A 25,276-nucleotide genomic window follows, 5' to 3' on the forward strand; every position below is an offset into this window, starting at 1 on the left:
CTCATGCCTCCAATCCCAGCACTTTGGGAGGCTGAGGTGGGTGGATCACAAGGTCAAGAGATTGAGACCATCCTGGCCAACATGGTGAAACCCTGTCTCTACTAAAAATACAGAAATTGGCTGGGCATGGTAGCGGGCGCCTGTAGTCCCAGCTACTCAGGAGGCTGAGGCAGGAGAATTGCTTGAACCCGGGTGGCAGAGATTGCAGTGGGCTGAGATCATGCCGTTGCACTCCAGCCTGGTGACAGAGCGAGATTCCATCTCAAAAAAAAAAAAAAAAAAAAGAAGAAGAATCAGGTGGCACAGGGGAGTAGCAGGGAAGTGGGTGCCCCAAGTCCTCAAAAGTTGATAACCACAGTCTCAGATTCCCCTTCCTTCAAACAAAAACACTTCCCCTTCATGGGCCACAGTGTTAAGGGAGGATTTGCCTTGGGGAGCTACTTCTTGTAGAGAAGGGAAGCTGCTTCTGGCTTAGCGAGGGCAGGAGAGTTGCTGTGGGAAGGGTTTCATTAGTATGGAACAGGACGTCCATTTCCTGGGCTAAAGAAGGTGGTTTGGCCGGGCGCGGTGGCTCACGCCTGTAATCCCAGTACTTTGGGAGGCCGAGGCGGGCGGATCACAAGGTCAGGAGATCGAGACCACGGTGAAACCCCGTCTCTACTAAAAATACAAAAAATTAGCCAGGCGCGGTGGCGGGCGCCTGTAGTCCCAGCTACTAGGGAGGCTGAGGCAGGAGAATGGCGTGAACCCAGGAGGCGGAGCTTGCAGTGAGCCGAGATCGCACCACTGTACTCCAGCCGAGTGGACAGAGTCAGACTCCGTCTCAAAAAAAAAAAAAAAAAAAAAAAAAAGAAGGTGGTTCATGTGGGTGGCCAAATTAGGACTTCAGAATGACATAAAAAGCACAGATTGTGGTTGGAGTTCAAATGACTTCAAAAAAAAAAAAAGAAAAATAAAACAAAAACCAAGAGTTCAAAAAACAAAGTATGGAAGTTCAGGAGGGCCTAAGACACCAGACTGTTTCAAATAAAACATGAGTACTGGCAATGATCTCTTGCTGACTCAGGTTTTGCAAAGGCCCATTCTCTACCTTCGCAGCCTGATTGTAAAATAAGATAGGCCTTGGTTCTTCCATTCCTGTCTGCATCTCAGAAAGCAAACATGAATTCGATCACAGCAGAGAGACAGCAACACTGCAGCACTACCACAATCAAGTTAAAGAGTTTCCATGTTTCTTTCATTTCCACATTTCCAGAGATCCCATTGAACACTGTGGATTTCCCTTCAGCTTACTAACTTGCATTCCCTCACATGCTTTCTCTCCCACTTTATTTCTTTTTCTTTTTTTTTTTTTTTTTTTTTTTTCTGAGACGGAATCTCGTCCCATCACCAAGCTGGAGTGCAGTGGCACAATCTTGGCTCACTGCAACCTCCGCTTCCCGGGTTCAAGCAATTCTCCTGCCTTAGCCTCTCGAGTAGCTAGGATTACAGGTGGGTGCCACCACACCCAGCTAATTTTTGTATTTTTAGTAGAGACAGGGTTTCACCATGGTAGTTAGGCTGGTCTCCATCTCATGTCCTTGTGATCCACCCGCCTCACCCTCCCAAAGTGCTGGGATTATAGGCATGAACCACCGCACCCGGCCTTTTTTTTTTGAGATGGAGTCTTGCTCTGTTGCCCAGTCTGGAGTGCAGTGGTGTGATCTTGGCTTACTGCAACCTCTGCCTCCTGAGGTTCAAGCAATTCTCCTGTCTCAGCCTCACAAGTAGCTGGGATTACAGGCACCCACCACCACCCCTGGCTAATTTTTGTATTTTTAGTAGAGACAGAGTTTCGACATGTTGGCCAGGCTGGTCTCAAATTCCTGACCTCAGGTGATCTGCCTGCCTTGGCTTCCCAAAGAGCTGGGATTACAGGCATGAGCCGCCGTGCCTGGCCCACATTTCCTCTTGAATGAACTGATCAGTCTCCTGGCCTCGAGTCTCTCCCCCTCCATAATGACATGGATCCATACTGATTCTGATCTGTCCTTTCTACTGCTCAAAAACCTCCATTGTCCACAAAATAAGGCCCAAACTCCCAAGGGTGACCATTCAAAGTCTTTTCTGAGCTGGCCCCAAGACTTTTTTCCAGTCTTACCACTCATTATTATCTGATATTGTCATTATTATAATGATAATGATGTGGTCATTATTCTTATTTAAAAGTATATCCTGGCCAGGCGTGGTGGCTCACGCCTGTAATCCCAGCACTTTGGGAGGCCAAGGCAGGCAGATCATCTGATATCAGGAGTTCGAGACCAGCCTGGCCAACACGGAGAAACCTCGTCTCTATTAAAAATACAAAAAAATTAGCCAGGCATGGTGGCAGGCATAATCCCAGCTACTTGGGAGGCAGAGGTAGGAGAATCACTGGAACCCAGGAAGCGGAGGTTGCAGTGAGCTGAGATCACGCCACTGCACTCCAGCCTGGGTGACAAGAGCGAGACTCCATCTCAAAAAACAAAAACAAAGTTCTTGCAGTGATTTTGTTGCACAGCCAGATTTGGGAACCACTGTACTGGACTCAGTCCAGTCCTCTAAATATTAATGGCTAACATTTACTGAGCACGTAGTAAATGTCTGGGTTTGTCCCAAGAACTTAACAACTTTGTACTGTTTAAGCCTCACAAAAACCCTATGAAACAGAAGATACTATTATTATTATTCCTATATTTCCTATTTTACAGATGAGGAAAATTAGGTAGAGAGGTTAAGTAACTTGCTTAAGGTCACATAGTAAAAGCTGGGTTTGAAAACAAGCAGCTGGGGTCTGGCCCCATGAGTTTAACCAGTGAGCTCTACCTGCCCATTCAAATTCTGCATACAAAGTCACTGGCACTCCATGGTGTTTAGTCAGTAATTGCTGCCATTATTACTTTTATTCAAATCTCACCCATCCTTCAGAATTCAGCTCAAATTCTACCTCTTCCATCAAGTTTTCTCTGACTCCCTTTCTTCTTTTCTCAATGTAATCATAAATCCTTCAGAAATGTATTTGACTTTGGGATAGCCTTTTATTTCTGTGTTTTTGTTAGCATCCTCATTATACTTGTAAAGTCATTGAGAGTAGGGTCATGCTGTGTTTATCTCTCTATTCCTGGCACATTTGTTGACCTGAATTTAACATTTTCCTAAATGTGCTATAAGCAGAATCACCGAATTTCTCTCTCTCTCTCTTTTTTTTTAATTGGAGACTGAGTCTTGCTCTGTCTCCCAGACTGGAGTGCAGTGGCATGATCTCAGCTCACTGAAACCACTGCCTCCCAGGTTCAAGAGATTCCTGCCTCAGCCACCCAAGTAGCTGGGATTACAGGTGCCCGCCACCATGCCTGACTATTTTTTTTCTATTTTTAGTAGAGACGACATTTCACTATGTTGGCCAGGCTGGTCTCGAACTCCTGTCCTGAAGTTATCTGCTTGCCTGCTGGGATTACAGGCATGAGCCACCACTCCTGTCCCCAAATTTCTTTAAAAGGAGCTATCTCATTGGGAGATAACTCAAGACAGAATCACAGAAATTGGATTGTCTTTTCCCTAGGGGAAAAAAATGCAAAATCACACTCCTGAACTTTCTTTCTTCTGAGTGGGAAGGGATAAGATATCTTGACGTCTTAAGGGGCCCTGAGGCTTGTCACTGCAGGTGAGGGGAAACCGCACTCCTGGCATATTTGATTTCTCAATGCAGCTGTCGCCTCCTGCCTCGCCGCCTCCTTTAAGGCCTATGTTGGTTTTACCTGGGCTTGCTCCACTGGTTAGCTTCTCCCTAGTTGCAAGACTACCAGATCATAATCAGTTATTATCTCCCATCCTGGTGTGTGAAAAGCTACAGAATTTGTAGGGCCCAGTGCAAAATGAAAATGTAGGGCTTCTGTTTAAAACTTATTAAGAATTTAAAGATAACAGCAGAGCATTAAACCAAGCACGGGGCCCCATCTACTACATGCGGCCCATGAAGCCAGCTTTAATGAAAAAAGGGTTAGGCCAGGCGGTGTCTCGCACCTGTAATCCCAGAACTTTGGGAGGCCGAGGCAGGTGGATCACTTGAAGCCAGGAGTTCGAGACCAGCCTAGCCAACATGGTGAAACCCTGTCTCTACTAAAAATACAAAAACTAGCCTGGCGTGGTGGCGGGCACCTGTAATTCCAGCTACTTGGGAGGCTGAGGCAGGAGAATTGCTTGAACCCGGGAGGTGGAGTTTGCAGTGAGCCGAGATCATGCCACTGCACTCCAGCCTGGGCAACAGAGCAAGACTCCGTCTCAAAAAACAAAAAAAGATCAGAGCCTTCTCAGCAGCCCAAAACCAAATGCAGAAAGCTGAGTGTGGGGACAATTTATTTCCAAAGCCCTCAACCTCTCATCTTAATATAAAGACAACTGAGAAAGAAACCACCCTGTATTCTGTGTTATATTAAGGTTGACTACTGTGGGCTGAACTGAGTCCTCCAAAGAGATGCTGAGGCCCTAAACAGTACCTGTGAATGTGGCAGCATTGGGAAATAGGGCCTTTGCAGATGATGGAGTTAAGATGAGGTTATTAGTGTGGGTTCTGATCCACGATGACTGGTACTCTTATGGAAAGAGGAAATGTGGACACAGAGCCAGACATGCACACAGGGAAGACGATGTGAAGAGACCTACACAAGGAGAACCCATGAGAAGATGAAGGCAGGCTGGGCTGATGCTTCTATATGGCAAGAAACGTCAAAGAGTGCCAGCAGGCCGGGGGCGCTGGCTCATGCCTTAATCCCAGCACTTTGGGAGGCCGAGGTGGGCAGATCATGAGGTCAGGAGTTTGAGACCAGCCTGGTCAACATGGTGAAACCCCATCTCTACTAAAAATACAAAAATTAGCCGAGCATGGTGGCAGGCACCAGTAGTCCCAGTTACTCGGGAGGCTGAGGCAGGAGAATTGCTTGAACCTGGGAGGTGGAGGTTGCAGTGAGCCAAGATCGTGCCACTGTACTCCAGCCTGTGCAACAGAGCAAGACTGTCTCAAAAAAAAAAAAAAGAAAGAAAGAAAGAAAAGAAAAAAAGTGCCAGCAAACCACCCAGATAGGAGAGGGGCCTGGAAGATTCTCCCCTGAGACCTCAGAAGGAACTAACCCTGCGGACACCTTGATCTCAGACTTCCAGTTTCCAGAACCAAGACAATAGATTTCTGTTTCTTAAGCCAGCCATCCCCAGCCTTTTTGGCACCAGGGACCAGTTTTGTGGAAGACAGTTTTTCCACAGACCAGGGGTGGGGTGGGGGGCATGGTTTCAGGATGATTCGAGCACATTACATTTATTGTGCACTTTATTTCTATTGTTATTACATTGTAACATATAATGAAATAATTATACAACTCACCATGATGTAGAATCAGTGGGAACCCTGAGCTTGTTTTCCTACAACTAGATGGTCCCATCTGTGGGAGATGGGAGACAGTGACACCCGAAGTGTGTTACTTATGTCGAGTCTCCTCATTTTGGTTGCTGTCACTGCAGAAAACCCTGCTTCACAGAGATAGGATGTTGCAATAGGCCAGGCGTGGTGGGTCACACCTGTAATCCCAGCACTTTTGGAGGCCAAGGCAGATGGATCACTTGAGGCGAGGAATTCAAGACCAGCCTGGAAAACATAGCAAAACCCCATCTGTCTCTACTAAAAATAAAATATATATATATAGCCAAGTGTGGTGGCGCACTCTTGTAATCCTAGCTACTCGGGAGGTGGAGGCATGAGAATGGCTTAAACCAGAGAGGCGGAGGTTGCAGTGGGCAGAGATTGTGCCACTGCACTTCAGCCTGGACGACAGAGTGAGACTCTGTCTCAAAAAAAAAAAAAAAAAAAAAAAGGATGTTGGAAATGAAAGCAGGCTTTTCAGTGCTTTTGTGGCCATCTCAGGATTAAAGCCTAGACTTTAATCCAGAACATGTGGAGATTTTTTTTTTTTTTTGTGAGACGGAGTCTCGCTCTGTCGCCCAGGCTGGAGTGCAGTGGCCGGATCTCAGCTCACTGCAAGCTCCGCCTCCCGGGTCCACGCCATTTTCCTGCCTCAGCCTCCTGAGTAGCTGGGACTACAGGTGCCGCCATCTCACCCGGCTAATTTTTTGTATTTTTTAAGTGGAGACGGGGTTTCACTGTGTTAGCCAGGATGGTCTCGACCTCCTGACCTTGTGATCCGCCCGCCTCGGCCTCCCAAAGTGCTGGGATTACAGGCTTGAGCCACCGCGCCCGGCCTATGTGGAGATTTGAAGTTGTTCAAACATTCTGTTTTGTTGTTGTTGTTTAGTTTTTTTTGTTTTGTTTTGTTTTGTTTTGTTTTTTGAGACGGAGTCTCACTCTGTTGCCCAGGCTGGAGTGTGATGGCACAATCTCGGCTCACTGCAACCTCCATCTTCTGAGTTCAAGCAATTCTCCTGCCTCAGCCTCCTGAGTAGCTGGGATTACAGGTGCGTGCCACCATGACCGGCTATTTTTTGTATTTTTTAGGAGAGACAGGATTTCACCATGTTGGTCATGCTGGTCTGGAATTCCTGACCTCGTGATCTGCCCGCCTCGGCCTCCGAAAGTGTTGGGGTTACAGGCGTGAGCCACCTCGCCCAGCCTCAAACATACTTTTAAGGCCACCAGATGCAGCTGTACAACTGAAGTACACACACTTGCCACTGTAAAGCCTGCCACCAGATGCAACTTGCCACTCACTGATAGTGTTCTGATATGAGTCTGCAAACAATTGATTTATCATAGCCTCTGTGCAGTGAAACCTCTCTGCTAATGTTAATCCGTGTTTGCAGCCACTCCCAGCACTAGCATCACCAACTCAGCTCTACCTCCCATCATCAGGCATTCGATTCTCATAAGGAGCAAAGCCTAGTTCACTTGCATGCACAGTTCACAATAGGGTTCGGCTCCTATGAGAATTTAATGCCCCCGATCTAACAGGAGGCTGAGCTCAGGTGTTAATGCAGCGATAGGGAGCAGCTGTAAATACAGATGAAGCTTGGCTGCTGGCTCACCTCCTGCGGTGCCGCCTGGTTCCTAATAGGCCAGGGACTCATAGTGGTCCGTGGCCCGGGGAGGGGTTGGGGGGGGGTTGGGGACCCCGTCTTAAGCCATCCAGTTTGTGGCACTTTGTTATGGCAGCTGCAGCAGATGAATATACCCACCAACCAGACCAGGCTCCTCCTGTTACCTTCCTGCCCTTGGCAAGCTCCTGACAACACCTGAAAAAACAGATGTCCGGAGGCGGTTGGAACAAGGAGAGGGTTGGGGCAATGTCAGTTTCGTTTTTCAAGACTTTTTTTTTTTTTTTTTTTTCTACATAGGAGGAGGAGGGAATGCCTACAATAAAGAGGTCTTTATGGTCCCACTTCAGGAATCGGAGAACCCCGCCCTCCTCGTCTCAGCCCCAATTTAACAGGTGCATGTGTATCTTATAAAGTGATGCCCTTTTGGGGGGGGGGCGCTCCAGTGTGCGCAGGACTGTGGCTGACTTGTCAGTCATCATAAGGGTGATGTCCCAAACGTTCAAGTCTGAGGCCCAGGGAAATTGGCAACAGCTGCCTGGATGCCTCCATCCTCCCAGCCCAAGGAAGATCTGGCCTCGCTCCTTCGTTGTCCTTAGGAGCACGTGGTGTTCTCCTAGGTGGCCCTGCACACGGGGTCGCCCAGCCTGTCTTTGAGGGCCGAGTGGGTAGTCTTCCCCTGTAGGACGCGCTTCCCCGTAGGTTTCCACGTGGGGCCACCGGAGGCAGAAAAACGGGAAGTGGGCACTGGCACCTGGGGTGAAAAAGGGTGGGGGTGCGGCTTTGTGAGGAAACAATTTGCAGAGACTGCTAAACTGGGGTCTGCTGGGATACCCCACTCCCCACCCCCTGCGTGGGGCGCCCTCAGCCACCCGAGCTGGGGGCCCCCTAGGTCTCAGGCCAAGCTCCCCGCGCGGCATGCAGCGCACCCAAACATGGCCGCCGAACTCGGGTTCCCGGGGCGCAGCCGCGCCTCGGGGTGACGCAGAGGCTGCGGGTTGCATCAGCCCGCGCCCACGTGCTCGGTCCGCCCTCTGCCACCCGGATCCGGGCGCCGATTGGGCCACGTTGGGACAGTGCCTCCGCCTCAGCCAATGGGCGGCAGCCACAGAGCGTTCTGTCCGCAGAGCCGGGCGCGGGGCTCCTATAAAAGGCGCCCAAAGCGGGGGGCGCGCGCCCCAGAGACGCGAACCGTCGTCGCGGAGGTTGCGGGCGGCTGTTACGCCGCCTGTCTGGCACCTGGGAGCGCAGCGGAGTCCGTACGCCGCCATGGAGTCCGACACCGAACCCGAGCCCGTCACGCTGCTGGTGAAGAGCCCCAACCAGCGCCACCGCGACTTGGAGCTGAGTGGAGACCGCAGTTGGAGCGTGGGCCACCTCAAGGCCCACCTGAGCCGCGTCTACCCCGAGCGTCCGGTGAGAGCGGCCTCGAATTCCCGCCCCTAGGCTGTAGTCCCCTGCCCTCTGCTAGGAATGCCACGTCCGCCTGCCCTGTCCTGTGGCCTCCTCCCCCTGACGGCTGCGATCGCCCGGCCGGTCACCTCCCCCAGGGCTGTGGTCTCTCCTTCCCTGCCCCGCCGACGCGGGCTCCCCTCTGTTGCCCAGGGGCCGTCAGTAATCAGCGGCCTGACCTTGGGCGAGTCATTTCACCCTCCAAGCCTGTTTCCCCCCAGCGGCCAGGCAACTCGGTGTTCCTAACTGGGCTTGCATCCAATGGCTAGAAGTAAGAAAACATCCGTGTTTCAAAATGAGGTTTCTGAATGCTGCCTCTCTGCGGGGAGAGGAGCGGGCAGGTGCCACCCGGGGCCGTGGCTTGAGAAGCCTGGGGACCGCCCAGACACTGTGGACGGAAGGCCCCACACCCAGAAGCAGGACGTGGCTCTTCTCCTCCCTGTCCACCTTCCGCCGTGCCCCTCCCTGTCGCACTGGACCGCGCAGCCATTGCCGAGTCCCGGGGTGGAGTCCCGTGCACTTTCTGACCAAGAGCGACTGAGAAGGGAAGCAGGCAGGAGTCGCCTTCAGTCTGGTTTTAGGACGGCAGCCTCTCCATTATTAGCAAGACTTCCTTGCTTTGTTTTGGTTGACACATCTGTCAACATCACCTTTAGCACCGCCTGCCCTGGCCACCACGTGATGAGGCTGTAAGCCGGCCCTTCCTGTATTTACTTTCTGCTCTGATATTATGTAAGTGTCAGCAGTGTTGTTCACTGCCCACGAGCATAATTCTTCATCACACAGGAGAGGGCATCCGGGCAGGAAAAGATAGTGAAGTCGTGAGTTCCAACTTGTGGTAGCGCCTGTGTCTGTTTTTGTTCCATATGGTTAAGAATGTTTTAGAAGTGAGTTTTCCTTCTGAGTTGTTATTTTGAAATTTGCATGTTTATTTAGTAAGCTTGCATTCCATGTCCTCTAGAATTCACCCTGGCACATTTTTCAGTTTCATTATAACTGCTTCCAAGAAACTGGGTGGCTGTGTTGCCATGAGAATGGCTATTGGGTACACAAATTGGTGAAGCAGGTGAAGCCTATGGTTGCATCATATGGCAAAAGGCAGGGTTTTGAAGGAGGGTTTTTCTTAAGGGCTTCCTTTGGTGAGGAACGCGGCTCCCATCTGTTCAGTCTGAAGACCTAAGATTGTAAACAAATACCTCTCAGGTATACAGATTTGTGTCTAAAAATTATTATGGCTGAAACATACTTATCATTTGTTTTCTGTGGTAGAAAATGGTATATTATGAGAAGGCCTACTTTGTAATAGTCGTTGACTTTACTTAATATTTTTCTTTTTTTTTTTTTTCTTGAGGCGAAGTCTCCCGGTGTCTCCCAGAATGGAGTGCAGTGGCGCGATCTCGGCTCACTGCAAGCTCCACCTCCCGGGTTCACGCCATTCCCCTGCCTCAGCCTCCCAAGTAGCTGGGACTATAGGCACCCGCCACCACGCCCGGCTAATTTTTTGTATTTTTAGTAGAGACAGGGTTTCACCGTGTTCGCCAGGATGGTCTCGATCTCCTGACCTCGTGATCCACGTGCCTCGGCCTCCCAAAGTGCTAGGATTACAGGCGTGAGCCACCACGCCCAGCCTATTTAATATTTTTCAAATCAGCCATCTGCGTGAAGACTCAATATCAAGTTAGGCCTTTAAAAGGGGGAAAATCAAAACCACTGGCAGCTGTGGTTTTCCAGCCTTTTCTAGTGGTTGAACTCTAATAAATGCAGGATCCTACATATACAAAAGGTACTGTTTTACAAATTCATATATATATTAGCATTTACCTTTAAAGTTCTCACCTGTCAGTGAAAAAACCGGTGAACACAGCATTCAGTATGTTTATTTTGGTTCAGTTACAGTGTCAAAAAGTCCTGATGTATATGATAAGTAGATGCACTTTTTGCTGTTTTGTTTGTTTTAAACAGCTTGCTTTAATTATCTCAAGCTACTTGGCAGGAACACCTTTATTCCAGGTTTTGCTTAATCAGTTATTCTGGCATGAGTAGATTAACACGTTAGTGATCTCCAATAGACAGTTTATATGTTCATATTATTTGAAGTCATTATTTTTAAGTACAGTTTAGAAGGAGTTTCAAATAGATTTTTTGTTGTTGTTGTTGAGACAGAGTCTCACTCTGTTGCCCGGACTGGAGTGCAGTGGCCTGATCTCAGCTCACTGCAAGCTCCGCCTCCCGAGTTCACACCATTCTCCTGCCTCAGCCTCCCAAGTAGCTGGGACTACAGGCGTCCGCCACCTCGCCCGGCTAGTTTTTTGTATTTTTTTTAGTAGAGACGGGGTTTCACAGTGTTAGCCAGGATGGTCTCGATCTCCTGACCTCGTGATCCGCCCGTCTCGGCCTCCCAAAGTGCTGGGATTACAGGCTTGAGCCACTGCGCCTGGCCTTCAAATAGATTTTTAAAATGAGATTTGTGTAAAAGAGTGTATAGTCCCTATGGCATTAAAATCGGTGATATGGAGAAGAGGGGTGGGAATTGTGACACTGTGGCAGCAGATGACCTTGGACAAGTCAGTTTTTCAGACTTTCCTCCCTTAAAATAGGGATACTAAATCTCACAGGGTGGTTGTGTATAATATCACCCACACGCCATCTCCTCTATAACTGCATTTGTATGCCAAGAAATTGTCTGTGAACACTTCAGTTTAGAATAGCTTCACATTATTTTGGAGCACTGCTAGGTGGTTTTGGTTAAGGCTGGCCTTGGGAGTACTCTGAGTTTTCTCTGAAACCGAACTCGATTTGGTTGTAGGTGCCCTGTTTGCTGTTTGTTGCTTTTAGTAATAGGAATCAGTTTACCTGGGAGTTAAGAAGTACATTGCCGTAGGTTTGGACTGGAGATAATTTGCCCTTTTTTTTTTTTTTTTTTTTTTGAGATAGAGCCTCACTCTGTTGCCCAGGCCGGAGTGCAGTGGCATGATCTTTGCTCACAGCAACCTCTACCTCCCGGGTTCAAGTGATTCCCCTGCCTCAGCCTCCCGAGTAGCTTGGGTTACGGTCACAAGCTGCCACGCCCAGCTAATTTTGCATTTTTAGTAGAGATGGGGTTTCACCATGTTGGCCAGGCTGGCCTAGAACTCCTGACCTCAGGTGATCCACCCGCCTTGGCCTCCCACAGTGCTTGAATTATAGGCATGAGCCCCTGTGCCCAGCCGATAATTTGCCATTCTGCATTTATTTGCATGTTAGAGACCAGTTAAAGTTAGACACTTTCTAAATAGAAGTTTTGTATATGGGGTTTTTGAGAAGGTATTTTCCCGTGATGCTGGGGGGAAACACACATAATCAAATTACTTGTATAAAACAGTTTATTCTGTGTTTAGGAACTTTTGGGGGTGAAATGCTGACCTGTGTTTTTCTTTCCATGATCAGCATCCGGAGGACCAGAGGTTAATTTATTCTGGGAAGCTGTTGTTGGATCACCAGTGTCTCAGGGACTTGCTTCCAAAGGTACCTCACTTACACATTAACCTCTGAATGTTTTTAAGCACTCACTAGGTTAGGTTCAGGTCCTTAAGTGCCTTCTTATTACTTTTAGCAGGAAAAACGGCATGTTTTGCATCTGGTGTGCAATGTGAAGAGTCCTTCAAAAATGCCAGAAATCAGCGCCAAGGTGTGTCTACTTCTACATGATGATAACAATTTGTATCATTCAGACTTTCAGGGGAGTAATAAAGGAAGTTGGATAAAACTTTTATTGAGAGACTGTATGGTGTTATTACCAAGTACTATTTTGTTTCTTTCCTAGGAATTAGAAACTGTATTATCAACACAAGTGATAGGTTCATAGTAGCAGATTGTTCCATTACTGCTGTAGTGGAAAAGTGGAGTTACATATTGCACTATCTTCTGGGATATGATTTGATCTATGGTTACTGTGTATCGAGATTACTGAACTAACACTAATTGGATTTTCATTGAATTTAGCACATAGCAAGTTTTTTCAAAGGAGCCATTAATTTTTATAAAGAGTACAAAAGTGAATATATTTCCTCTGGAAATTTTCATTATGATTAGTTGGATAGGAAAAGATCAGAGTCTTTATCAAGTGATCTTTAAAGAATTGTTTTTTTTTTTTTTTTTAAATATGGTCTTGCTATGTGGCCCAGGCTTTTCTCAACCTCCTGAGGGCAAGTGATCCTCCCACCTCAGCCTCCTGAGTAGCTGGGACTACAGGCATGTGCGACTGGACCTGGCTCTAAAGACTTCTATGTGACAGACAAAGACATGTATTTTTCATTTCACAATGTTTATTCACATATATGGTGTTAGTATTCTAGTGTAGTGATGCACTCTAAATTTGCATTATATTTCCTAGAACATTTGAACAGAGCATAGGAAATTCCCTATTTTGCCATTATCAATTCTAACAAAAATCTTAAAAGCACTTTACCATTTCATTTCCCTGCACTGTAATTTTTTAAAAATGATCAAAAACAGTATCATACCAAGGCTTACTTGTATGAGAATACTATTTTAGAAAGTTGGGGCCGGGTTCTATTTATAAATCGTATTGGTCAGATTTCTGCGATGAGTAAGTTTAGCACCATTATCAAGAAGCTTTCTCACCAATGACAACTTCATTGGAAGATTTTAATGAAATGTTAATGAAAGTGTAGCATCGTTACTGTAGGGAAAAAATATGAATATGTTAGCATCTGTATATTGAAAATTGTGTTTAATAAATGTCAGACTATTTTTTACATAACGTTGCTTCTATTTAATTTTGTCACGTTCAGAGGTGGGGGGTAGGAGACGTAAGCCCTTGACAGCAAAATAATTCCTTTCGCTTGATTTCAGACAGTTGCATCAGCTCCCTTGTTCTGTGTTCGTGTTACGCTTATTTAGGTGGCTGAATCCACAGAGCAGCCCGCTGGTTCTAATCGGGGACAGTATCCTGAGGATTTCTCAAGTGATGGTTTAAGGCAAAGGGAAGTTCTTCGGAACCTTTCTTCCCCCGAATGGGAAAACATCTCAAGGTGAGTGTTATAATAAAGATCTCAGCTTATGCAACATGAATGTGCCTCATTTACATCAATTTAAGAGTAAGGTGTGTTTACATGTATATAATCAGAATTTTTAAACCTACAGAATTTTGCTTTACAAATAGCTTGGCTTTAAAGATCTCTAATATATTTAACTTTTCTTAATACACAACCTTTTAGTACACATAAATTTAAAAAGTAGGCAATGCATATATTGAAAAAAAAAAGAAAGAAAATGTAGGCGTTTCATCCTTCCATTGTGCTGACCACTTGGTTGCCATCATGATAGGAAATTGCTGCTGCAGGAGAAAAAGCTGTTGTAAGCATTGTGCAGCTGCTTTGCTGAGTGGCTTTGCGCTTTATTGTAATAATGGGTGACAACCAGGGAAAGACTGTTTAAGAAGTGTTCTTCCAAAGACTTGGGGGTACTAGGAAAATTGACCATTTTTTATAACTGTTAAAGCTTTTCTTTAGAGCAAAAGTCAAAACTAAATGCTGTGTTATTTGGATTTTTATAGCTCTTGGAATACCTTGTTTTTGGGGAAAAATTCATTAACTACAAGTTGAAATTCTGTAACTCTCCAATTCCCCGTCCCCCTTTTCCTAGTAGTTTTTATATGCAATATTTTTATAAAGTCAGGTGTTTCAGGAATGAGTTTTTCTTTTTTTTCCCCTTTAATGGAACTTTCAAATATACACAACAGTGGGGACTAGATAATGAATCCCCACACCATCATCCAGGCCTAGTAAATAACAATCAGAGTTTTACCATACCTCATCTATTACCCTTTCCCCTCTTTTTTTTTTTTTTTTAAGTATTTAAAAGTAATCCCCAGTCATCATGTTATTTCATCCCTATATACTTGAGTATATAACTGTGAAAACCTTTTAATTATCCTGTATATCTAGAATGCCATTATCAGATCTAACAAAAATCTTAAAAGCACTCTATCATTTCATTTCCATGCACTGTAATTTTCCTAAATGATCAAAAACAGTATCATACCAAGGCTTACTTGTATTGGAATACTATTTTAGAAATACTCTGTGTATGGAATTTAGTTAAAAGATTGTCAGCATATAAATTGAATAACTATTGGACAGAAAATTATTGGTTAGAAAAACTTAAAACCACTTCCCTTATTCTGATTCAACTATTCCTAACTTGAGAATTGAGGCTCATATTTGACTTTCTGAATCTCACCATATTTAAACTTGATTTCCTTTAACAAATACTTATTGAACAGCCAGTACATATAACTTTGCTTAAGGATATGAGTTGACCTACAGGAATGACCACATAACCAATTTCTGATCTTTGGGCAATTCTATTACGCTTTCAATTTTGTGATGTGCTACTGAAGAAATACACTGTGTAAGAAGCACAAAGCCAAAGATAACCCACATACACCTGCCCTACGAAGTTGAGGGCTGTGTGGCCTGATTAAAGAAGTGTGCATTTAACATCAGACCAGCTCTGAAATCCAGCCTTGCTACTTAACTAGCTCGGCGACCTTGTGTAAAGCCCCTGTCTTCCCTCAGCTGTACTTGGGTTCCCCTTGTAAAATCTCCTTCGTGAGAGTGCTGTGGATGCAGCAGCCTGTACAGGACCCCAGGTAGTCAGTAAGCATGCACAGGTGATGCCATATGCACACATCACTATAGATACAGATGGAGGGTGGAGGAAGAAGTGGATATCGGGAGGATGGGAGAGATTTCCTTCAGGAAAGACTGGGAGAAACGTGACTTTTGAGCTGCCTTCTAAAAGATAAACAGTGGGTTGAGACTTGCAGTGAGACTCAACAAGTCAAAACTGAGCTGGGATCTACTTAACCCCAAAAGGTTGTTTATATGTGCACTCAGCAAGTAGGTAGCAAGGGCTGTTGTTTTCCTGTGATAGAAGTGCTGTGTCATTTAGTACCTTCTGTGCTTATTGTACTTGGGTGCATCATACAGTCATTTACCATGTAACTGCCACAAATCCCATTCTTCTATCTCTTTGAACTCTAGATTTTAATTTAAACTTAGTTTTCATATTTTAATTTAAACTTAGTTTTCATTTGCTCATACTGAACCCACTCAAAATGAGTGTTTTTTTAAATCTGTGTATAGGCCTGAAGCTGCCCAGCAGGCATTCCAAGGCCTGGGTCCTGGTTTCTCCGGTTACACACCCTATGGGTGGCTTCAGCTTTCCTGGTTCCAGCAGATATATGCACGACAGTACTACATGCAATAGTGAGTCCTTCCCGCTGTGCTGGGTGTGGCCAGGGCTGCCGGGAATTGAGAGGAATTTTATCCATGTTACCTGTAAAGTTCAGAATGGAGGGATGAATGTATTTTCATCAGTCTGCAGAGCCCTGCTCTGTTTGGTCTGGGTGGAGTAGAGTGTAAATGACAGCTGTTACATGATTTGTGTATTGACACAAGGGTGTTTTTGTCTGATACACAGTTTAGTGCCTTTATTTAGAACATGTTACTTTCTTTTCAATTTGTGGTACCTTCACAGTTGTGTGAAGATTTTAATTTGCTACTGTGCCATAATCTTACAGTGGCCTTGATGTTTAATTCCAGGTGAAATTCACCATGTGGCTTCTCTTAGAAAAGGCATTTATAGATACAATTAGTAAGGAAGCTCCTCACTAAATTGAAGAAAAATCAAATGCATATCTACCTACTTAAAATTCTTAACAGTAAAAGACTGCTGTATAAATAAGCCACAGACTTCACGGTGCTTTGGTCTCAACAGTATCTGCCTCTGTCATTTTTATTTTAGTTTAGCAGCCACTGCTGCATCGGGGGCTTTTGTTCCACCACCAAGTGCACAAGAGATACCTGTGGTCTCTGCACCTGCTGCAGCCCCTATTCACAACCAGTTTCCAGCTGAAAACCAGCCAGCCAATCAGAATGCTGCTCCTCAAGTGGTTGTTAATCCTGGAGCCAATCAAAATTTGCGGATGAATGCACAAGGTGGCCCTATTGTGGAAGAAGATGATGAAATAAATCGAGATTGGTTGGATTGGACCTATTCAGCAGCTACATTTTCTGTTTTTCTCAGTATCCTCTACTTCTACTCCTCCCTGAGCAGATTCCTCATGGTCATGGGGGCCACCGTTGTTATGTACCTGTAAGCAGATGGTTTCTCTAATACAAATTACACTACCTTATGTTCACACTAAGCAGATCTTGCTCTTTTTTGTTTTTTGTGTTTTTTTTTTTTTTTTTTTTTTTTTTTTTTTTGAGACAGAGTCTTGCTCTGTCACTCAGGCTGGAGTACAATGGCACGATCACTGCAACCTCCGCTTCCCGGGTTCACGCGATTCTCTTGCCTCAGCCTCCTGGGTAGTTGGTATTACAGGCACCTGCCACCACGCCTGGCTAATTTTTGTATTTCTAGTAGAGACGGGGTTTTGCCATATTGGCCAGGCTGGTCTCGAACTCCTGACCTCAAGTGATCTGCCCACCTTGGCCTCCCAAAGTGCTGGTTTTACAGGCGTGAGCCACTGTGCCTGGCCAGATTTTGCTCTTTTTTGAGCAATCTCAGTTACTGTAGAAGGAGGTGTGTTTAAATAGTATATCATTCTGTGGCTGGGCACAGTGGCTCACGCCTGTAATCCCAGCACTTTGGGAGGCCGAGGCAGGAGGATCACATGAATCCAAGAGTTCAAGACCATCCTGGCCAATATGGTGAAACCCCATCACTACTAAAAAATACAAAAAATTAGCCGGGTGTGGTCACACGGGCCTGTGATTTACTTGGGTAGCTGAGGCAGGAGAATTGCTTGAACTGAGGAGGCAGAGGTTGCAGTGAGCCAAGATCATACCACTGTGCTCCAGCCTGGGTGACAGCAAGACCCTGTCTTAGAATAAATACGTAATAAATAGTATATCATTCTGGCACTTTCAGTACAAAGAATTCATGGCTTGGTTGGTTGTATGGTCCCAAGAACATACCAATCCTGTATTAATGTAAGAATATTCTCTTGTCCTCTAGATAAGCTACATTACCTTCCAGGCTCACAAACCAGAATTATGTAGCCATACTGAGGCATGGAACAGCAAATTGTATTTGTTTTGAATGAGAACATATTTGCCTTTATCAGGCCACAGCTGCCTTCCAGGGTAAAGGTCAGGCACTGACTGTTAGCATAGCCCTGAAAGGCAAGGGAATCTTCACATACCTGACATTTGGTTTTAGCTGTGGCCTGGAGCAGTACTCAGCTGGGGGTGGTTTTGTACTCTCTCTCCCCAGGGGACATTTGGCAATGTGTAGGTATTTTTGTTTGTCACATCTAGGGGAAGTGGTCCTGCTGGCATCTGGTTAGTAGAAGCAAGAGTGCTGCTGAATTTTCTACAATGCACAGGACAACTCCCACAGTAAATATTTGGCTGAATATGTCGCTAGTGCCAAAGCTGAGAAAGCCTGGCCCAGAGTGATGAGTCTTCACGGTTGAAACTAAAAGAAGAAATTTTCCTTTATAGTAAAAATGGATTTTTATTTTAGCTTTTAAAAATAAAAAATAATTAGAATATAATGAACACTCAAATATCCACAATTAATCACTGCTAATATTTTGTTATATTTGTTTTAAGACTTGGGATTTAATTGGTTTCTTCAAATCAAACATTTAGTTAATATTTTCTGTAGTCTCTAGAATCATACGTTTAAATGAGCAAATGTAGGTTGTCATTATGTTATATATAATGACAGTTTTGTAGGTATATGCCTTCTCCCCACTTTGTGCAGGTTTTCAAGGGCAAGGTTTAGTTCATATAAAGAAGCAGTTATTGAGTGCATACTATGTGCCAGGTGCTATTTATATTGCTGGGTGTGCAATGATGAATAAAACACAGTCCCTGCCTTCAGTGGTCAAACGCCTCTGTAGATGGGTCTTGCAGTGAGCTTATCATCAGGGTACTGCTAGGATTAGAGGTGGGGAGCCTTGGATTCTTGAGCAAGTCTCACTGTGACATCAGCTAAGATGGATTTTTATGTGCTTCCTTTGAAGGCATCACGTTGGGTGGTTTCCATTTAGACCGAGGCTGGTTCAGAACTTCCCAAATGATGGTCCTCCTCCTGACGTTGTAAATCAGGACCCCAACAATAACTTACAGGTATGGAGCCTCCCGTGAAGCCCAGGCGAGCTTGACATGATATGCCAGGCTCTCATATCCTTAACCTTTAGATTTCCAGCTTGTGGTTTACCATTTTATTGGGCTAAATATTTCATGATTTGTTCACATTTCTTCTTAGAGCAGCAGCTATTTTTAAAACATCGAATGTGCCATCACATTCTATCACATATTTTTGACATGTGGCAATTTGCATTTTGGCTTAAGTAAATAACATTTTTTTAAACCCACTATTTTGAGCATTCAGTGGTCTGTAACAGTGTGTTATACCATAAGAACTGGTATGAAGTGGTTAACTACTAGTTTAATAATAGTTGAAGCCTGGGTGTGGTGACTCACGCCTGTAATCCCAGCACTTTGGGAGACTGAGGCAGGTGGATCACCTGAGGTCAGGAGTTCAAGACCAGCCTGGCTAACATGGTGACAACCCATCTCTACTAAAAATATAAAAATTAGCCGGATGTGCCTATATTCTCAGCTGCTAGGGAGGCTGAGACGGAAGGATGGCTTGAACTTGGGAGGCGGAGGTTGCAGTGAGCCAAGATTGCACCACTGCACTCCAGCCTGGGTGACAGAGTGAGACTCTGTCTCAAAAATAGTAATAGTTGCAGATCTAGTTTCATTTGCTCTGATATTTGCTGCCAGGAGTATTCAAAACTCGGACAACATCAACACAGTTGTGCTGTGGAAGCCTGAGAAAGAGCCCTATCCAGCCTAGGGCATCATGCCCTGGGGTCCTGGCTGCCTGCTGCTGTGCCTGTGGGGCGGGGGGCAGGGATTTACCCTGCCCTTTCCTAACATTATTTGGTGTTCATCACAGCCCTAATCGTTTTCTCATTGTGTTGCATTACCTGTAGGAAGGCACCGATCCTGAAACTGAAGACCCCAACCACCTCCCTCCAGACAGGGACGTCCTAGATGGCGAGCAGACCAGCCCCTCATTTATGAGCACAGCATGGCTTGTCTTCAAGACTTTCTTTGCCTCTCTTCTTCCAGAAGGCCCCCCAGCCATCGCAAACTGATGGTGTTTGTGCTGTAGCTGCTGGAGGCTTTGACAGGAATGGACTGCATCACCTGACTCCAGCTAGATTGCCTCTCCTGGACATGGCAATGATGAGTTCTTTAAAAACAGCGTGGATGATGATATGCTTTTGTGATCAAGCAAAAGCAGAAACGTGAAGCCGCGATACAAATTGGTGAAAAAAAATGCCCAAGGCTTTTCATGTCTTTATTCTGAAGAGCTTTAATATATACTGTATGTAGTTTAATAGGCACTGTAAGTAGAAGGCCTTAGGTGTCGCATGTTTATGCTTGAGGAACTTTTCCAAATGTGTGTGTCTGCATGTGTGTTTGTACATAGAAGTCATAGATGCAGAAGTGGTTCTGCTGGTACGATTTGATTCCTGTTGGAATGTTTAAATTACACTAAGTGTACTACTTTATATAATCAATGAAATTGCTAGACATGTTTTAGCAGGACTTTTCTAGGAAAGACTTATGTATAATTGCTTTTTAAAATGCAGTGCTTTACTTTAAACTAAGGGGAACTTTGCAGAGGTGAAAACCTTTGCTGGGTTTTCTGTTCAATAAAGTTTTACTATGAATGACCCTGGGAGAGACTCCTATCATCCTAGCAGTTGACTCTGCATTTGTTGTATCTAGATAGTCAACAGTTGAGTTGCCAGTGTTTAACCTGAATGCTTGTTTTTCCAAAGAGGACTGTTTGTGCCAGTAAGAATGATCAGGTAAGGCCATGACAGTTTTTGTTGGTGTTTGTTTTTGAGATGGGGTCTCACTTTGTTCCTTGGGCCAGAGTACATTGGCTACTCACAAGTGGGGTGGTAGCGGGCTACAGCCCCAAACTCCTGGCTTAAGCCACCTCTTGCCTCAGCCTCCTGGGCAGCTGGGACTACAGGCATGCACCATCACACTCAGCTTAAAGTTTTAATTTACTAAGAATATACCTGTGTTTCCCCCATTTCGTGATTTAAACAGTGCTGGCTTATATAGGAAACCATCAAAGTTAAATTCCCCACATTTAAAGTTAGTAGTTAGTGGTTTCACCTTGGCAAATCTGCAATAGTTTCACCTGCTCAAATTTCATGCTTTTGTAAGCTGAGCTTATGTTTGTAATTTTAATCCTTTAAGTACTACTGTGGTGACTAATCATTTTTTTGTTTTTTGGTGGTGGTTTTGTTTTGAGACGGAGTCTCGCTCTGTCACCCAGGCTGGAGTGCAGTGGTACGATCTCAGCTCACTGCAACCTTCACCTCCTGGGGTCAAGCAATTCTCCTGCCTCAGCCTCCCGAGTAGCTGAGATTACAGGCGCCCACCACAACGCCCGGCTAATTTTTTTATATTTTTAGTAGAGACGAGATTTTACCATGTTGGCCAGGCTGGTCTCGAATTCCTGACCTCAGGAGTTCTGCCCGCCTTAGCCTCCCAAAGTGCTGGGATTACAGGCATGAGCCACCATGTCCAGCCAGCAACTAATCTTTAAAGCACAGTTTTATATATTTTTACGTGAGTAATGTTATGGTAGGTGTTCTACTTGGCAAAGTAGATCAGCCTTTTGTATCATGGTTGTGATCATTTAAATTAATCCTTATTGTAAACATTGTTTACATAAGATAAACATTCACTAAACAACTCATAGCAAGACGCTGGGTAGGTACAAAGATGTCTTATGTGTGGTTATGCTTTCAAAGCCAACTGAAACCCTTTTGTAAGGAGTTAAATAGCAAAAAGTTTCAAATAACTGTGCCTCTAGAACAGAACTATCAGAAGGCGATGAATATTCACAAATTGCGAAGAGATAATTTGCTTCACGGAAGAAACTAGAGTGGGTATGAAATGATGGGGGGAAAATGATGAGGTGTGAAATTACTCACCTTCTCTCCAGTTGAAGGAAAGAAGGGTAGCAGCAGGAGTAAAAGCTCAGCCCCAGGATGTGCTCTTCCTGCCAAACAGCTGGATTCTGCACATGCTTGGGAATGAGGTCCTGCTAGTTTAGGAAAACGAACATTAAGAATTCCCAAAGTCTTGGGTGGAAAAGCCTGTTTCTTTTCAGAGGCAAGGCCATCACCATTTGGCAAAGGGCGCAAGGCCCCAGGCAGCTGTGGTACCATCTGTTTCTAAAGGAGCCGAGGGTTCACCCCCTGAAATGTCAGTTTGTGGCTTAAACTCTAGGTTCTACAAGCCCAAAATAAATAGTGCCAGGAAGGTGCCCCTGAACAGAGATGTCCAGGGTTCAGATTGGCACCCCATCTGCACTGGGGCAAATGGGACTCTCAGCAATTAAGGCCTAAGACGGCTGACAGTGGGACATGGCAGAAATTCAGGGCTTCCACCACAGCTACTCAGTGTGGCATGATCATGGGTCACACACCACTCTGAGTACTTAGGAAATTATTGGTTTGGGCCTTAAAAGTAGCAAGTAAATAACCGAAAAAACAAAACCCCAGATATCAGCTCCGGCTATAGCAGCTTCCTAAGTCTGTGTTTTTAAGGTGCAATTTCTTGAATCCTAGTTCTGTAGAAGAAACACTCCACCCCCGCCCCTAAAAAATGAGCTTCATGATCAAGTACATTTTGGAACCCGCAGGTTGATCCAAGTTCATAGATTTCTTGACTGCAGGCCTTCTGGGGCCTTTAATATGCCTGAAGCTGGGGCTTTCCCTTCCTGAGAACGGCCTAGGACTATCCATGTGCCTCATTTTGGGAAATTTAGTAATGAGTTACTAAATCAACACTTCCTTTGGCATTCTACATAGCAAACATACTTTGTTAGATGTGACATTTTACACAATAAACAATGGAGATAAACTTTTTAAAATTTATTTTTGGCCAGGCACGGTGGCTCATGCCTGTAATACCGCACTTTGGGAGGCCGAGGCAGGTGGATCACTTGAGGTCAAGAGTTTGAGACCAGCCTGGCCGACGTGGTGAAACCCTGTCTCTACTGAAAATACAAAAATTAGCCAGGCATGGTGGTGGGCACCTGTAATCCCAGCTACTTGGGAGACTGAGGCAGGAGAATCGCTTGAACTCGGGAGGGGGAGGTTGCAGTGAGCCAGGACCGCGCCACTGCATTCCAGCTTGCACAACAGAGTGAGACTCTGTCTCAATAAATAAATAAATAAGAAATCGTTTATTTATTTATTTTTACCAGTGCTCTACATGTTCAGAGAAACTTCTCTGGTAACCAACCATAGAAATGATCCCTGAAAGTATAGTCTAAGGAGATAAATATTCTTTCCATAGCCAGGAGGGAGACAAGAAGCCATACCTGTCTACAGTCTGACTGACAAAGGGGGAGGCTCCAGGTCCCCTGGAGAATCCCAGGTTTTATGGAATAATTACTTGGTCCTTTTCAAAGTACTTGAATGTATGTAGGATAGTCTCTGTCTTATCAGCTAGCCCTGCGATCTAGGTGTTCTCCCAGGTTGTAGAGGCTTGCAGAGATGAGAGACCTGTCTTTTTTTTTTTTTTTTTTTTGAGACAGAGTCTCGCTCTGCCGCCCAGGCTGGAGTGCAGTGGCCAGATCTCAGCTCACTGCAAGCTCCGCCTCCCGGGTTCACGCCATTCTCCTGCCTCAGCCTCCCGAGTAGCTGGGACTATAGGCGCCCGCCACGTCGCCCGGCTAGTTTTTCGTATTTTTTAGTAGAGACGGGGTTTCACCATGTTAGCCAGGATGGTCTCGATCTCCTGACCTCGTGATCCGCCCGTCTCGGCCTCCCAAAGTGCTGGGATTACAGGCTTGAGCCACCGCGCCCGGCCGAGAGACCTGTCTTAAGGTCTCAAACCCATAACTGGCAGATCTGAGACTATAAATACTCCCTCTCAGGAGTGGACCTCTTCTACAATTTTTTTAGCAGTCCTTATGTGCCAAATATGGCGTGGGGGCCAGGAGACAGAATGAGGCATAGGTTGGGCATGGCCCCTGCCCTCTTGGGTCTTGTAGTCGGCTGTGGGTGGCAAGTACAGCAGCGATGGCAGACAGGTGTGTTGAGTTTGAGGACGGGGAAATAACACCCACAGCCCCATCCCAGCACTCCTGTGCAGCAATGGAAGTGTGCCACCGACACGGGCTGCAGGGTGAGCAGGAGTGACAGGCAAAGAGGAAGAGAGCTCTGCCTGTGCAAAGGCGGAGGGAACGTGGTGTGGGAGAACTGGAGAGAATTCCACATGAGTATGAAGTGGGTAGGGAGATTGAGACTGGAGAAAAGGGGAAGCCGGGGCTGCTGACCATGCAAAGCACTGAAAGCACAGCACTCCCAGCCTCAGGGTCCTCCACGATTGGAGACTGAGCATGAATTCAGAGGAGCTGGTGGAAGTCACCCAGTCAGGCCCAGAAATCTTGCAGCGCATCCCTTCCCTTACCCCTGTCATAAATGGGAGAAGACACCATCCACATGATGCAGGGGAGAGTGCAGGCATGAGCCAGCACCCATACTATCCCCTGCATCTGTCCTCCTTGGCTATGTTTTACACCCCCCACCCCTTAGAACATTGTAGTCAAACTAGGGAGTATTAAATTGGCTGGTTGCTCCCAACTACACTGGACAGAGTGGAGAAAACAAAGGATGAGCTCACCGTTTCAAATTCCCAGCTCAAGCTCTGCATAAAAGCACACCTCTTCATAGCTTACAGTGTGCACCTTTCTCTCTGGGGCCTGGTGGGACTTGAGTCTAGTTACAGGTCCCGAAAAGAGGGGAGGGCATAGGATCTAAGAAAAATCAAAAGTGCCCTGCAAGGCAGCTACCTCGGGGAAGGCCATACGGTTTCCCAAAGGGTTAAGAAATTGTGATGAGATCAGGCGCGTGGCTCAGGCCTGTAATCCCAGCACTTTGGGAGGCCGAGGTGGGTGAATCTCTTGAGGTCAGGAGTTCGAGACCAACCTGGCTATTGGGGTGAAACCCTGTCTCTACTAAAAATACAAAAAAATTAGCTGGGCATGGTGACTTCCTTAGAAGAGACCCTTATCTCCTGTAGCTGCAGGATCGAGATTTCTGAGCTCAAGTGATCTGCCTGCCTCAACCTCCCAAAGTGCTGGGATTACAGTTGTGAGCCATCCTGCCTGGCCAGGGCTGAGACTTGTGAAAAGGAAACCCAAAGTCTCATCTTGCATGTGGCTGAATTATGTCGCAAATCGAATTCCCGAATTCCAACCTTGCAGGACATCTTCAGTTAAAGTGAGGGCAACTTGAAAATTGGAATGGGAACATAAGGGAAGATTCCAATAAAGCTGGGGACGCTGAATCCCTAAATTCTGTTATGTTCCTTGCCAGCAGAAACAGCCCATCTACCCCTCCCTGGGTCCAGCTGTGTGGACACAGATTCGCAGCAAGTGTGAGGGTGTTATTTCCCTACTGTTGTAATCATCACACTGTCTTTTTCTTTCTTTCTTTTTTTTTTTTTTTTTGAGTCGGAGTCTTGTGCTGTTGCCTAGGCTGGAGTACAGTGGTGCAATCTCGGCTCACTGCAATCTCCGCCTCCTGGGTTCAAGCAATTTTCCTGCCTCAACCTCCCGAGTAGCTGGGACTACAGGCACGTACCACCACATCCAGCTCATTTTTTGTATTTTTAGTAGAGACAGGGTT

General features: G+C 45.7%; 1 protein-coding gene and 1 pseudogene across 2 annotated transcripts; one reads left to right on the forward strand and one right to left on the reverse strand.

Moving 5' to 3' along the window:
- Window positions 1-8,151: 8,151 nt before the first annotated feature.
- Window positions 8,152-20,286, forward strand: HERPUD1 (homocysteine inducible ER protein with ubiquitin like domain 1). 2 transcript variants are annotated; one of them, XM_030924761.1, is made up of 8 exons: window positions 8,152-8,469; window positions 11,932-12,009; window positions 12,098-12,172; window positions 13,408-13,538; window positions 15,657-15,779; window positions 16,318-16,668; window positions 18,551-18,656; window positions 19,532-20,286. In XM_030924761.1, exons 1-8 carry the CDS (start codon window positions 8,323-8,325, stop codon window positions 19,694-19,696), a joined length of 1,176 nt encoding a protein of 391 aa, XP_030780621.1. In that variant the 5' UTR covers window positions 8,152-8,322; the 3' UTR covers window positions 19,697-20,286. The 2 variants fall into 2 exon arrangements, with proteins under 2 accessions (XP_030780621.1, XP_030780623.1); XM_030924763.1 differs by lacking the exon at window positions 19,532-20,286 and having other exon boundaries at window positions 16,318-16,511; window positions 18,551-18,630.
- A 2,511-nt stretch (window positions 20,287-22,797) lies between these two features.
- LOC115895384 lies at window positions 22,798-22,913 on the reverse strand (annotated as a pseudogene).
- Between the last annotated feature and the right edge of the window lie 2,363 nt (window positions 22,914-25,276).

The sequence above is a fragment of the Rhinopithecus roxellana genome, chromosome 20, assembly GCF_007565055.1.
Source record: "Rhinopithecus roxellana isolate Shanxi Qingling chromosome 20, ASM756505v1, whole genome shotgun sequence".
NCBI classification, from domain to species: Eukaryota; Metazoa; Chordata; class Mammalia; order Primates; family Cercopithecidae; genus Rhinopithecus; species Rhinopithecus roxellana.